Source organism: Coregonus lavaretus (genome assembly GCF_964263955.1).
Source record: "Coregonus lavaretus genome assembly, chromosome: 7".
Classification (NCBI taxonomy): Eukaryota; Metazoa; Chordata; class Actinopteri; order Salmoniformes; family Salmonidae; genus Coregonus; species Coregonus lavaretus.
Window position 1 is genome coordinate 11,880,504 of NC_139994.1, and position 15,372 is coordinate 11,895,875.

General features: G+C 47.8%; 1 protein-coding gene across 3 annotated transcripts in view; it reads left to right on the top strand.

The window, feature by feature from the left end:
• The window catches only part of bop1 (BOP1 ribosomal biogenesis factor), a 109,397-nt gene that overhangs the window by 86,997 nt on the left and 7,028 nt on the right, over nt 1-15,372 (top strand). For all 3 annotated transcript variants that reach the window (XR_014613482.1, XM_084165286.1, XM_084165287.1), the window contains exons 4-10: nt 397-551; nt 741-858; nt 2,195-2,296; nt 3,733-3,945; nt 5,469-5,630; nt 5,864-5,944; nt 6,060-6,129. Coding sequence is in view for 2 of the 3 variants with exons in the window: in XM_084165286.1 (XP_084021412.1) it covers nt 397-551; nt 741-858; nt 2,195-2,296; nt 3,733-3,945; nt 5,469-5,630; nt 5,864-5,944; nt 6,060-6,129 (901 nt within the window). In the remaining variant the exon portion in view is untranslated. The remainder of the gene's footprint in view (nt 1-396; nt 552-740; nt 859-2,194; nt 2,297-3,732; nt 3,946-5,468; nt 5,631-5,863; nt 5,945-6,059; nt 6,130-15,372) is intronic.

The window sequence follows — 15,372 nt, forward strand, 5'->3', positions numbered from 1 at the left end:
GTCTGTGAATGGGAACGGGATGTAGAATGTATTTTTACCATGCTGGATTTCTCACCAGGCCTGCACCTGTACCCCACCACCACCACCCACCTTACCCCAACCCCCCCAGGGCTCATCCAGCCAATAGCATTCATAAATGAATGGAGGAAAATGGGACAAGTATGATGAGGGTGAGAGTGTTTCCAGGCCAGTAAAACTCTACTCTACTCCCAGAGCATTATAATCTGCTATTTATTCCACTCGGCCTGATTTTTTTTATTTTTTTTACATGATATGAAGGACTGTAATAGCCCTTGAGCTAACCCGTCTAATGCCACTGCAAACACCCCGTCCTCAAGTGTTGTTAAACACGGTTATTGAACATGTCGCTCTCTTCCTCCCTCCTTTCTATCCCAGGACATTCGTAACACGGTGGGCAACATTCCCATGGAGTGGTACCAGGACTACCCTCACATCGGCTATGACCTGGACGGGAAGAAGATCTTTAAGCCCATCAGGAACAAAGACGAGCTGGATGAGTTCCTGGACAAGATGGAGAACCCAGACTACTGGTGAGATGACAAGGAGCAGATGACCTCCCTCTCTCTAACAACCTCTCTCTAACACCCTCTCTCTAACACCCTCGCTCGCTCGCTCTTCTTTCTCTCTGCTTTTGTTCTGGGAAAAGAGTATCGGTGAACCTGTTTTCACATCTGGCCTCTCTCTCCCCGTCTCTCTCCCTCCATCTCCCCCTCCGCCAGGCGTACGGTCCATGACAAGACGACGGCCTCAGACATCCGTCTGACAGACGAGCAGGTGGACCTGGTACACCGCCTCCAGAAGGGTCAGTTTGGCGACGTCAACTTCAACGAGTACGAGGTAAAGACTGGTCATGTTGTGACTGCCCTCTCACTGCCTGTGAGGGTCCTATTCATTAAGGCCAAACGTAGCAAAACGTTTTGCAACGGAAAATGAAAGCAAAACATTCTGCTAGTCCCTCCCTGTTTCAGTCCGTATTTTTTTCTTGTTTGGTGCCTAGTGCATACGACCCAGTTTTGACTGTGTGGACGGCTGGCAGCTCTGTTTTGTTAAATGACTGAGCAGATAATGGCTAAAGCATAACAGCCATTAGAGAGCGCAAACTAGACTTCAGTTCATTAGCCCATCCACTTATGTTCCCCACATAACCCAAACCTCGTCTGCACTCCACTCCTCGTCACTTAGAACAAGTCAGCCGAAAGTAGACCAGGGCTCAAATACAATCGGAAATTGTTTCAGATTCTTTAGCTGTGATTGATTGAGTTGCATGTTGCAATGAAACCTATAGAAATGTCCCACAATTGCAAACCTCGCCCACCTGGCGCTGCAGGCAGACTGGCGCAAATGCTCAAAGTATTTGCACGATTTCAAATAGTAGTTGAACCCACGTCTGGAGAGGAGAGTTCTCCTGTGCTGCAATTAGCAGGGTTTGCTGAGAGGTTTTAAATTAATAGGGTTGAATTGAGAAGCCACTACTGTAGTGTCTAGAATCTAGATGGTGTCATGGCTATCATGGAATCTCGTTAATGCCAGTGTTATTACAGAAGCATATAAACTAATTTGTCAGGGGCAAAAACAAGTGTTTTTAAACCTTTAACACCAGCACTGTAAAATAAGAAAATATCAGGCTAACTCGGTAATGTCATCATCAGCTACCTGTCTTGGACTTTGGTGGTCCAATGATTCCAGTCCAAAGTCATTGGGCTGTCTATTAAACTATGGCTTCCCAGACGTTTGTTTCACAAGGGTCTGTCTTCAACCCTAGCAGACTTTGTTTACTTCAGACTTCAGGCTGTGTCCCAAATGGCTCCCTGTTCCCTATAATAGTGCATCGCTTTTGACCCACGGCCCCTGGTCAAAAGTATTTAGCTCATTCTGATATCTTTGTATTATTGTATTGTGTGTCTTGTTTTGTATTGCTAGATATTACTGCACCGTTGGCGCTAAATAACAAGCATTTCGCTGCACCTGCGATAACATCTGCAAACTGTGTACGCGACCAATAAACTTTGTTTTGATTTTGATTTGAAAAGGAGTGCACTATATAGGAAATAGGGTGCCATTTGGAACACAACCTCAGTCATCGCACACTGTTGTTTTTGTCCTCCATACAGAGATGTTTTCTCACACACTTTTCTCTATTTTTTTCTGTCTCTCATAAACGTGTTTTTTTTAGCCGTCAGTGGACTTCTTCACCAACGAGGTCATGATCCATCCAGTGACTAACAGGCCCCAGGACAAACGCAGCTTCATCCCCTCACTCATAGAGAAGGAGAAGGTAGGTCTCTCTCTTTCTTACTCTCTCTCTCTATCTACCTCTTTCTTACTCTCTCTCTCTGTCTACCTCTTTCAAACTCTCTCTCTCTATCTACCTCTTTCTTACTCTCTCTCTGTCTACCTCTTTCAAACTCTCTCTCTCTATCTACCTCTTTCTTACTCTCTCTATCTACCTCTTTCTTACTCTCTCTCTCTCTATCTACCTCTTTCTTACTCTCTCTCTATCTACCTCTTCCTTACTCTCTCTCTCTATCTACCTCTTTCTTACTCTCTCTCTCTACCTCTTTCTTACTGTCTCTCTCTATCTACCTCTTCCTTACTCTCTCTCTATCTACCTCTTTCTTACTCTCTCTCTCTATCTACCTCTTTCTTACTCTCTCTCTATCTACCTCTTCCTTACTCTCTCTCTCTATCTACCTCTTTCTTACTCTCTCTCTCTATCTACCTCTTTCTTACTGTCTCTCTCTATCTACCTCTTCCTTACTCTCTCTCTCTATCTACCTCTTCCTTACTCTCTCTCTCTATCTACCTCTCTTACTCTCTCTCTCTGTCTACCTCTTTCAAACTCTCTCTCTCTATCTACCTCTTTCTTACTCTCTCTCTCTATCTACCTCTTTCTTACTCTCTCTCTCTCTATCTACCTCTTTCTTACTCTCTCTCTCTCTATCTACCTCTTTCTTACTCTCTCTCTCTCTATCTACCTCTTTCTTACTCTCTCTCTATCTACCTCTTTCTTACTCTCTCTCTCTATCTACCTCTTTCTTACTCTCTCTCTCTATCTACCTCTTCCTTACTCTCTCTCTGTCTACCTCTTTCAAACTCTCTCTGTCTCTTTCTTACACTCTCTCTCTCAAACTCTCTTTTTCTCTCGTTCTCTGTCTCGGTCTCTATCTCGGTCTCCCCCCCCCCCCCCCTTCTAAATACCTCTCTGTTCCTCTCTCTGCTCACTCAACAGCTTCATGTTTTATGCTGTTAATCTATATTTACAATAAATATATAGCGGGAGTAAAATGAAAATGCTCACGTTACCACCAGTTTGCCTCCTAACTGCTCCCACATGTGTGGCATTAGAATGTAATGATCCCTGCATAGTTTTCCAAGTGGAAGCGGAGGTGAAATTGTGTTATAATGGGGGTTCTGAAATTGGAGGCTTAGAGACCCCCCAAACCCTCAACAATAAAAATATAGAATGATCCTGCTAGCATTAGAAACCGTAGCTTTATTAGCCCAGCAATACCTTCTATTAATGTCGGTTTGGTTTTATTCCACTCATTGATCAAGTTAGTCTTTTATATTTTACGAAGCAGAGCACATTCTCCCCTATTTTAATGCTGTGTGATTTAATTTTCGTACATTCGTTTTAGACGTGTTTGCGCAAACACACACACACACACTTTAGTTTCACCACTACTTTTGGCCTGTCTCTATCTCTCCCAGGTTTCGAAACTGGTCCATGCCATAAAGATGGGTTGGATCAAGCCCCGTAAGCCGAAAGAGACCACCCCTCAGTACTATGACCTGTGGGCCAAGGAGGACCCCAACGCCATCCTGGGGCGCCACAAGATGCACGTCCCCGCCCCCAAGATGAGGCTGCCTGGACACGAGGAGTCCTACAACCCTCCGCCTGAGTACCTTCTCACAGAGGAAGAGGTAAATGCTTAATTCATCACACAATTCTTCATGTGAATAACCATGGGGTTCATAGTCTTTGTTATAGTATAAGTCGTTATCAATAAAACGTCACAATATGGTGCAGAGCGTTCGATTTGACAACTGTGCCGTTTTCAAGGGACTGGTAAATAGATGTTACAACTATTTGGCTTTAATATCATCACCATAGTCAGAACTACACATTTCGGGTTATTCCACAGTTAGCTCTATCAGAGTTATACAGCAAGTAACTGCATGCTTTTCATGATCATTAAACATCAATTGACCATGTTTTTTCAGATACGTGAGGGTAGCCTATCCATTTGGCATGTAGCTAGCTAGCTAGCAAACATTGTGTCATTTAGCTTACTTCATCAGAGATGAGGTTTTTGGGAAGAGTTTGACATCGGAAAATCGTTGTCCTGGTAAAGTTGTCAGTCGGACTACTGTCATCACCACTATAGATGGCAAGCAACTCAAACAATTTCAATATAGCCACCTCCCGAGTGGCGCAGTGGTCTAAGGCACTGCATCGCTGTGCCACTAGAGATCCTGGTTCGAATCCAGGCTCTGTCGTAGCCGGCCGCGACCGGGAGACCCATGGTAAGTAAGTCACTAACTGTAAGTCGCTCTGGATAAGAGCATCTGCTAAATGACTAAAATGTAAAATGTAATCTAGTTTATCCACTGAAAGTTGGCTAGTTAACAAGCCATATTGACGTGATCTGTTATTAGCTAGCAAGCCAATTTAATGTGGTCCATCAATGTAGCCTATCATGTCTGTCAGCAGCAATCATGATTAAACACTATTAAAAACAATGTTGATAATGTTAGCTAACTTCACTAGGTAGGCCTACATTGGTTGGAGAAAAAAATACATTAGGTCTACTTACCACTATGTTAAGCCAACTGTACAAAGTTTATACCGGTAGCTAACATTATCAGCTAACAGTACATCGGCAAATGCGCCTTTCTGCAGCTTTACAGGCAGATGCCACAAAGGATGGGAAATTAATCTAAACCACTCAGGTATAATTCACTTTTATTTGATATCACTCAATATCTAATTGATGGTGGCTAATATTGAGAGAGATCGTGAGGCTATCCTCACGTATCTGAAATTACATGATCAATTGATGTTTACTGATCATGAAAAGCAAGCAGTCAATGGTTTTCACGGAGCAGGGGATCTCCAAACCCCCCAGCAGGCAAATTGAACGCTTTGCACCTTATGGTGACGTTTTATTGATAACGACCTATATCATTATAGTTGAAGTCCCACTCTTGAAATACCTTAACTTTGTCTATAGTAAATTGGCTTGCACTATATACTGTAGGCATAGTAGCGCAACTCTGTAGCATAGATCAACTGTAACATTTCGTTAGTCCCTCATTAGCTACAGTATAAAGACCAATCATTCATAACTTATCAACCAGTCATTAGTATACAGACCAATCATTAACCAGTATACAGACCAGTCATCAGTTTCAGACTAACCATTGGTTCTTCCTCCCCCTGTCAGAGACTGGCGTGGGAGCAGCAGGATACAGAGGACAGGAAGCTCCCGTTCCTCCCCCAGAAACACTCCTGTCTGAGGGCCGTGCCCGCCTTCTCCCGCTTCATCCACGAGCGCTTCGAACGCTGCCTTGACCTTTACCTGTGCCCCCGCCAGCGCAAGATGAGGGTGAGACTAGAGACCCCGCCTGAATGTCTAGCTAAATAGTTAATAGTTAACCATTTGCCGGTATCATTTTTATAATAGAGGGACTTTGTTGGTGTGCATTATGCAAATATTTGATTTGAAGATACTCATAAGTAAAGCTATGTGGCTCATTTAGAAGGACCCCTATATTGTCAGATCAATTAGGTAATTCTCCATCGTGACTCAACTCTATTCATCTCAATTGGTCTCCACAGGTGAATGTGAATCCAGAAGATCTGATCCCCAAGCTGCCCAAACCCAAGGACCTGCAGCCCTTCCCCACCACTATGTCTCTGGTAGGTCAACCACTGAATCTGAATTTATTGGAAATGTACCTCATGGGGTGATGGGCCTAAAAATGTATGTTAAGTGGGCACAAATCATGAACTTAATGATGTGTCCTCTCAACAGGTGTACCGTGGCCACACAAGTCTGGTGCGCTCTATCAGTGCGTCTCCCACTGGCCAATGGCTGGTCTCAGGTATGTGTTAACTCACTAGTCATCTTTAATGTGATGTAGTAACGTCTCTGACTCTGCTGCTGTTTGGCTAGCTCTTCAGTGTGCCATTTTCTTAGTCAGTAGCTAACTGTCTCCCTGGCACTCATTTTCTTTATTTTGCGTCTTTCTGAGTCAGTAGCTAACTGACTGCTTAAATCATCCCCCAAAGCTTGAGCCATGATGTCATAATGGCTGTGTGCTCCAGGCAGTGCTGAGATGTGTACCGTAAGATAAGTGACCCATCCTGGGGCTGGGGCTGGCTGGCGCGTCAGAGAGACAGAGCAAGGCTGGAAAGAATCCAGGGTTTACAGAGCAGTAGATGAGCACAGCTGCATTTAGGCTCTGCAGCTAGTCGGCCATACTTACTGGAACACGTCTAGGAGAATAAATCAATCACAGATCTCGTAGTGTGTCTCCTTTCCCTTCATCCATCCAAGACGCAAATTATCTTAGTCTTTTATAGCTTCTGGCTGCCTGTCTTTTCTCCACAGCCACAGTCAGGCAGAGAACAATAGGCCACAACTTTACTTTGGTTATTAATGTTGGTGCTATGTAGAAAATAATCCCTAGTGGTTTTGCTCTCTGTGATGAAGGGTAGCAGGCAGAACAGAAGCAATGTAATTATGCACGTCACATTGACTGAAGATTCTTACCAGGAAAATGATGTGTACCATTCAAAGCAGTAAAACTTGATATACATAGAAGTTAATTTAATAACATGGAGGTGAGGTTAGGGAAGGTGTGATGAGGTGGTGTTGAAGAAGTCAGGTGCAGGAGGGTAAATCACAGAATAATAGGCTTTAATCCGCAAAATACAGGATTACGCAGAAATGCGTCAAACACACTCCAGGGCACAAAACAGGCGCACTGGAAAATACAAGGCACATGGGAGAATACTCCCGTCGATACACAATACACGAGCTCCACCGAGCTACACAAACCTCCACAATAAACAAATCACCCACACAGACAAGGAAGCATAGGGAACACTTATACCATGACTAATGAGGGAATAAGGACCAGGTGTGTGTGTGTGATTTGAAGACAAGACAAATGGAGTGATGATAAATGGATTGGCAGTAGCTAGTAAGCCGGTGACGCCGAACGCCGAAACCTGCCCGAACAAGGAGGGGAGGCAGCCTCGGCGGAAGTCCTGACAGTACCCCCATCCCTTGACGCGCGGCTCCAGCAGCGCGCCGGCCTCGGGGACAGCCAGGAGGACGCGGAGCAGGGCGAGCCGGTTGGCGACGGTGGAAATCCCGTAACATGGAGGGATCGAGGATATCCCTCACCGGAACCCAGCACCGTTCCTCCGGACCGTACCCTTCCCACTCCACAAGGTACTGAAGGCCCCCCCACCCGACGCCTCGAATCCAGGATGGAACGGACAGAGTACGCCGGGGCCCCCTCGATGTCCAGAGGAGGTAGAGGGACCTCCCGCACCTCAGCCTCCTGGAGCGGACCAGCTACCACCGGCCTGAGGAGAGACACCTGAAACGAGGGGTTAATATGGTAATCAGGGGGAAGTAATAACCTATAAGTGACCTCGTTGACTCTCCTCAGGACTTTGAACGGCCCCAAAAACCGCGGGCTCAGCTTCCGGCAGGGCAGGCGGAGGGGCAGATTCCGGGTCGAGAGCCAGACCCGATCCCCCGGTACAAAGACAGGGGCCTCACTGCGGTGGCGGTCAGCGTTGGCCTTCTGACAACGCACGGCGAGTTGGAGGTGAACGTGGGCAGCATCCCACGTCTCCTCCGCGCGCCGAAACCAGTCATCCACTGCAGGAGCCTCAGTCTGGCTCTGGTGCCACGGTGCCAGAACCGGTTGGTAGCCTAGAATACACTGGAAAGGCGTTAGGTTAGTGGAGGAGTGGAGAGAGTTCTGGGCATATTCTGCCCATGGCAAGAACACCGACCACTCCCCCGGCCGGTCCTGGCAGTAGGACCGCATGAACCTACCCACGTCCTGATTTACCCGTTCCACCTGCCCATTACTCTCAGGGTTGAACCCAGAGGTCAGGCTGACCAAGACCCCCAGACGTTCCATGAACGCCTTCCAGACCTTGGATGTGAACTGGGGACCTCGGTCAGACACTATATCCTCTGGTACCCCGTAGTGCTGGAAGACGTGTGTAAACAGAGCCTCCGCAGTTTGCAGAGCCGTGGGGAGACCGGGCAGAGGCGGCAGGCTTTAGAAAAGCGGTCCACAACGACCAGGATCATGGTGTTACCTTGGGAGAGAGGAAGATCAGTTAGAAAATCAACACTCAGGTGAGACCATGGTCGTTGTGGAACTGGTAAAGGTTGTAACTTACCAGCTGGGAGGTGCCTAGGTGCCTTACTCTGGGCGCACACTGAGCAGGAGGAGACATACACCCTCACGTCCTTAGCCAAGGTAGGCCACCAGTATATTCCGGTCAGGCAGCGCACTGTACGGCCGATACCTGGGTGACCAGAGGAGGGTGACGTGTGTGCCCAGTAGATCAGACGATCACGGATAAGAGCAGGCACGTCCTGTAGCCGATCTGGACACTGAGGTGGAGAGGGATCCGTGCGTAATGCCTGCTCTATATCCGTGTCCATCGCCCATACTACCGGCGCCACAATGCAGGAAGCCGGCAGTATGGGAGTGTTGTCTCTGGGCCTCTCCTCTGTGTCATACAGCCGGGACAGCGCGTCTGCCTTCACGTTCTTCATACCCGGGATGTATGATAGAGTGAAATCAAACCGGGTGAAGAATAGGGCCCACCTGGCCTGGCGAGGATTAAGCCTCCTCGCTGCCCGGATGTACTCCAGGTTACGGTGGTCCGTCCAGACGAGGAATGGGTGTTTTGCCCACTCGAGCCAATGCCTCCACACGGTCAAGGCTCGGACAAGGCTGAAAAAACACCTCGTTCACAAAGGACTGGAAAATTGAGGGAGCATTCATCAAACCATAGGGCATCACCAGGTATTCATAATGCCCCGTGGTTGTGCTGAACGCTGTCTTCCACTCATCTCCCTCTCGGATACGCACCAGGTTGTACGCACTCCTGAGATCTAATTTGGTGAAGAAGCGCGCCCCATGCATTGATTCATTCACTGAAGGAATGAGGGGGAGAGGATAACTAAATCTTATCGTCTCCCTGTTCAGTGGTTGATAATCAATGCACAGGCACAGACCTCCATCCTTCTTCTTCACAAAGAAGAAACTCGGAGGCGGGTGAAGTGGAGGGACGAATATACCCCTGGCGCAGGGACTCGGTAACATATGTTTCCATAGCCACCGTTTCAGCCTGTGGCAGGGGGTATATATGACTCCTGGGAGGTACAGCGTCTACCCAGAGGTTTATCGCGCAATCCCTGGTCCTCTGTAGCTCAATTGGTAGAGCATGGCGCTTGTAACACCAGGGTAGTGGGTTCGATCCCCGGGACCACCCATACGTAAAAATGTATGCACACATGACTGTAAGTCGCTTTGGATAAAAGCGTCTGCTAAATGGCATTATTTATTATATTATAATCCCCCGCCCGATGAGGTGGTAATTTAGTCGCCTGCGTTTTAGAGAACGCTTGCGCCAGATCGAGATATTCAGGAGGAATGCGCACGGTGGAGGTACTGTCTGGACTTTCCACCGTGGTTGCACCAACGGAAACACCTAGACACCTACCCTGACACTCTCGCGACCACCCCGTGAGAACCCTCTGCGGCCATGAAAAGGTGGGGTTGTGGAGTGCTCGCCAAGGGATACCTAATACCACAGGGAAAGCAGGAGACTCAATAATGGAAAAAGTTACCTGCTCACAATGAGTCTCCTGGGTAATCATGGTGACTGGTGCAGTAACTTCCTTAACCAACCCGGATCCTAATGGTCGACTATCAAGTGCTCTGATGGGGCGTGGAATTGATAGGGGAATCAATGGAATGCCTATATGGTGTGCGAATGCCTTGTCCATAACGTTCCCAGCTGTGCCTGAATCGACTAGCGCCTTACACTGGGGAACATCCATGTGCTCAGGAAAGGAGACAAATATTTTACAGTGCACAGCAGAGGGCTCTGAACGAGTGTGGGTGTTCGATACCTGGGGTGATGCGAGAGTGCCCTGCCTGCCGCCTCTAAACCCAGAAGAGCGTTGACGACAACGTGTGGTGTAATGTCCCTTTACGCCACCAGTGTGGCACTGGCACTGTTGTCCTCCGCTCTCTCGGCTAGCGGTTCCACCCATCTCCATCAGTTCTGGATCCGAGTCGGCCAGGATGGAAACGGGCCTCCAGGACGTCCTCTGGTTACCAGCAGGTTGTCCAAACGAATGGCCATTTCCACCAGTTGCGAGAAGGACAACATGGTGTCACGGCAGGCTAGCTCCCGTCGGACGTCCTCTCGCAGATGGCACCGGAACTGGTCGATCAGGACCCGCTCATTCCACCCGTATCCAGCTGCCAGAGTTCGAAACTCCAATGCGAAGTCCTGCGCAGTCCTCGTCCCCTGCCTCAGGTGGACCAGCCGCTCGCCCGCCTCTCGACCCTCGGGCGGGTGATCGAAGACCGCCCGGAAGAGGCGAGCGAACTCCCCGTAGTTCTCCAACGCGGCTCCTCCTTCGTTCCACACCGCGTTGGCCCACTCCAGGGCTTTCCCCGAGAGGCAGGAGACGAGGGCGGACACCTTCTCCCGCCCGATGGAACCGGCCGGATGCTGGAGAAGTAGAGCTCCAGTTGGAGAAGAAATCCTTGGCACAGCGCCGCTGTCCCGTCGAACTCCCCTGGTCGGGATATCTGGATCCCTCCGGGTGCTGGGGTGTAGGTGGCGGGATCCGGTTGACCAGCTGGTCTCGACGGATCGGGCTCGCTCCTCTCCAGGCGTTGGACGACCTGAATAAGCCAACCCATCACTTCACCCAAGCTGGCTAGCATGGGTGAATGCTCCTGGACCCGTTCCACGACTCCAGGCATGTGTGTGTATCCCGCTGACTACATACTCGGGTGGGTGATTCTGTGATGAGGTGGTGTTGAAAAAGTCAGGCGCAGGAGGGTAAGTCACAGAATAATAGGCTTTAATCCGCAAAATACAGGATTACGCAGAAATGCGTCAAACACACTCCAGGGCACAAAACAGGCGCACTGGAAAATACAAGGCACACGGGAGAATACTCCCGTCGATACACAATACACGAGCTCCACCGAACTACACAAACCTCCACAATAAACAATCACCCACACAGACAAGGAAGCAGAGGGAACACTTGTACCATGACTAATGAGGGAATAAGGACCAGGTGTGTGTGATTGAAGATTAGACAAATGGAGTGATGATAAATGGATCGGCAGTAAGCCGGTGATGCCGAACGCCGAAACCTGCCCGAACAAGGAGGGGAGGCAGCCTCGGCGGAAGTCGTGACAGAAGGAGTGTCTGTAGATTGCGCACTCAGTGTTGTATAGTTTCCATCAGTTTAATATTGTCTGGCCCTGGGGCACACTGTCAGATATGAAGTAAGGGCCTTGCTCATATAAAACGAAGGTGGCTTTGTCTTTCCACAGGCGTGCAGTATAACTGTATGCCTGGCTATTTAAGCTATTTACTCCGCACCAGGACAAAGGCCTATCTTAGTCTGAATAGGATGGATTATTGCAAGTATTGTAGGTATTGTACAGTATGAAAAGAGCAGGACGTATTGATCATTTGTGCATAAAAAATAAATAACCTAAAATGGTCACATGTAAAAAATAGAAAGAAAAAAAGGCTTCTTTCCCTGGCCTTACTCTACTACGACAGGCATGGGAATCCTATTCCCCAAGCCATAGAGACATACTGTCCTGTTATTATTACTGTATGATATGTAGTTTAATTTAAACCCTGAAAAGCCTGGTCAATAGCCTACAGGCAATTACACCTGTTTTGATTCATTTTCCGTTCACAGCTGTAACAGGCCCTCAGAGAGGGAGGGGGATGGGGAGAGAGGTGACGTGGTCTAGTCAGAGAAAGACAGAGGAGATGGAGGTGAAGAAGGAAGGAAGGAGGGAATGAGTGAACGAGGCTGCCTGGCAGCAATTTAATGTCAATATCTGTTAAGCTGTCCATAACAAAGGATTTCATAAAGGCCCATATGCAAAACCACTACAGTCAGTGCCACTATTTTGTCTTGCAGTAAAATATATTAAACCAGTCGTAAAACCCTCTTTCCCACAGTAAAAATGGCAGTTGACAACCTCCCAGGAATTGCAGCCACCCTCACCCCCCACCAGTTTGTTTTCCTATTGTGTGCTGGTTCATAGATATTTCATTCCATATCAGTGTGTGGTGCTTTTTAATAATGACTGTTACTTTGACCTGCCCTGTCTCTAAATAGGGGACTGTCTGTCTGGGGACGTCCAAACCTGTAAAACATGATGATGACCTACCCCACTCCGAGCATTCTCTCAGGACTGAAATTAGTTTTATAGACTTTATAATGCTGCTTATTTTTCACGACAGTTACAGGCAGCGTCCCAAATGGCACCCATAGGGCTCTGGTCAAAAGTAGTGCACTACGTAGGGAATAGGGTACCATTTGGGACACAAACAGTAAATTGTACTGAGCATCCTGGGTTGGACTGGGGCTTGACTGTATATTCACACCCACACTCCCAGCAGTAAACAAACTGGGGTTCTGGTGTTCCTGGCTCCACATTCCCTACTAACAATGGGTTGCGTGGTGCGGTGGCAGCTCCTCCCGCTCTAGCCTCCACCCGGCAGGCGCCGTTCCCTCTGAATTCTGACTAGGGCTGAACCCTCAACCTTCAACCCTTCCCTGGTGGGGAGAACTGGGAAGGACGGAATTCCTCCCTCCACACGCCGGCCGGGATTGGAATGTCACCAGCTTTTTATGGAAGGACCTGAGATGGTCCCGTATACTTTGTCTTGAAATTGTCAGACTCCAGCCACCCTAGTCATAGACTGTTCTCTCTGCTACCGCACGGCAAGCGGTACCGGAGCGCCAAGTCTAGGTCCAAAAGGCTTCTTAACAGCTTCTACCCCCAAGCCATAAGACTCCTGAACAGCTAATCATGGCTACCCGGACTATTTGCATTGCCCCCCCACCCCCTCTTTTACGCTGCTGCTACTCTGTTTATTATCTATGTTTAGTCACTTTAACTCTACCCACATGTACATATTACCTAAATTACCTGGACTAACCGGTGCCCCCGCACATTGACTCTGTACCGGTACCCCCCTGTATATAGCCTCCCTACTGTTATTTCACATTGACTCTGTACCGGTACCCCGCTGTATATAGCCTCCCTACTGTTATTTCACATTGACTCTGTACCGGTACCCCCCTGTATATAGCCTCCCTACTGTTATTTCACATTGACTCTGTACCGGTACCCCCCTGTATATAGCCTCCCTACTGTTATTTCACATTGACTCTGTACCAGTACCCCCCTGTATATAGCCTCCCTACTGTTATTTCACATTGACTCTGTACCAGTACCCCCCTGTATATAGCCTCCCTACTGTTATTTCACATTGACTCTGTACCAGTACCCCCCTGTATATAGCCTCCCTACTGTTATTTCACATTGACTCTGTACCAGTACCCCCCTGTATATAGCCTCCCTACTGTTATTTCACATTGACTCTGTACCAGTACCCCCCTGTATATAGCCTCCCTACTGTTATTTCACATTGACTCTGTACCAGTACCCCCCTGTATATAGCCTCCCTACTGTTATTTCACATTGACTCTGTACCAGTACCCCCCTGTATATAGCCTCCCTACTGTTATTTTACTCTTTCATTATTTGCTTTTTTTAAACTGCATTGTTGGTTAAGGGCTTGTAAGTAAGCATTTCACTGTAAGGTGAATTGTATTCGGTGCATGTGGCAAATAAAATGTGATTTGATTTGAAGACCTGTGACATCACAGATACACAAAGGTTAGGTGAATTCCACTAGCTGGTCTCGCTCGCTCTCTCTCTCTTGCTCGCTCGCGCTCTCTCTCTCTCTCGCTGTCTCGCTCACTCCACAACAGGAAGAACACAGCCCTGTAAACCAGAGAGCAACAACACTACCACTACCAAGAGGCTACCTACCATAAACTTAGGGACATGCTTTTGTGACAGTTGGTTGACTGTGTCATTCGGTGCTCACACAGATGGTCACCATTGTGTTGGCCTCCGCTTTTTCTTATTGCCATTACAGGGTTAATATTTAGGCCATAATCTGCAATCATAATTTGAATATTGAATCAGCGGTGTGTTTTTGTTTGGTCCTAGAAAGCCAGAGTATAATGCTGTTACTACCTGGGCTTTCAAACCAAGGTGCCCTAGAAAGTCCCCAGTCCATCAAAGTACCTCCCCCTGGAGCCTCAGTTGAACGTGCTGACCAATAGCGCTGCTCCAGTCTGTTGACTTACATTGTTGTTTGCCCACGACAACTGAGCCTTGAACTGTGCTCTGAGGTTACAAACCATGTGTCCGTTTCATTTTTATTCTCTAAATTTGCTAAATTCTCTCATCCTGTCCAGTGACACTGCCTTATATTTATGTCAGATTGACATAAAAACGTTCTGCTTGTCGGATTCTCAAGTAGGCGAGTAAGCACACACCAAACTCCTGGATCTGCCCCAGTTATGTATTTCAGGGAAAACCATTGAAATTGACCTAGAATTAAGGAAGTCCCCTCAATAGAAAAGGAACAGCATAGTTCTGAGTTCTTACCACAGTTTCACAGTTCTAGACCTCCTCATACACAAGTGATTCCTTTCCAACGGCAGTGTCCACACGCGACTCACTTGACCCTTCGTCCAATCAGCCAGTTGTATTTGCACAGCCTGAGTGCAGCTATGTGTTGCCAGACGGACGGGTTTCTCTCTCACTCTCTGTCTCTAAACCGCCAGCAGCCCGGGATTCAACCTCACGGCTGGGTCGGGCCTGTCCCACAAGTTCTATATCCGTCGCCGCCACAGAGGTCAATACTTAAAATGGGATTATGGTTTTTCAAATTATTACACTCCACCCACCGTCCAGGAGGTGTTTTTTTCCCTGTGTTTTTCTTGCGTTTATGGAGCGTTCATGTATAGAAGTTAAAATAAGACTATTATTTTACTACTACTACCTCTCACTCTTAAGTTGGAGCGGTAGAGCGTCGGTGGTGTTATCGAACGTGGTTGGTTTGCGTAGTGCCTGCGAAATTCCTAGATTTCCTTATTGTGTGCCAGCAGTAAAGAGAGATTGGCTCCTGTGGTTCTGATTAGGACCTTACTCTTT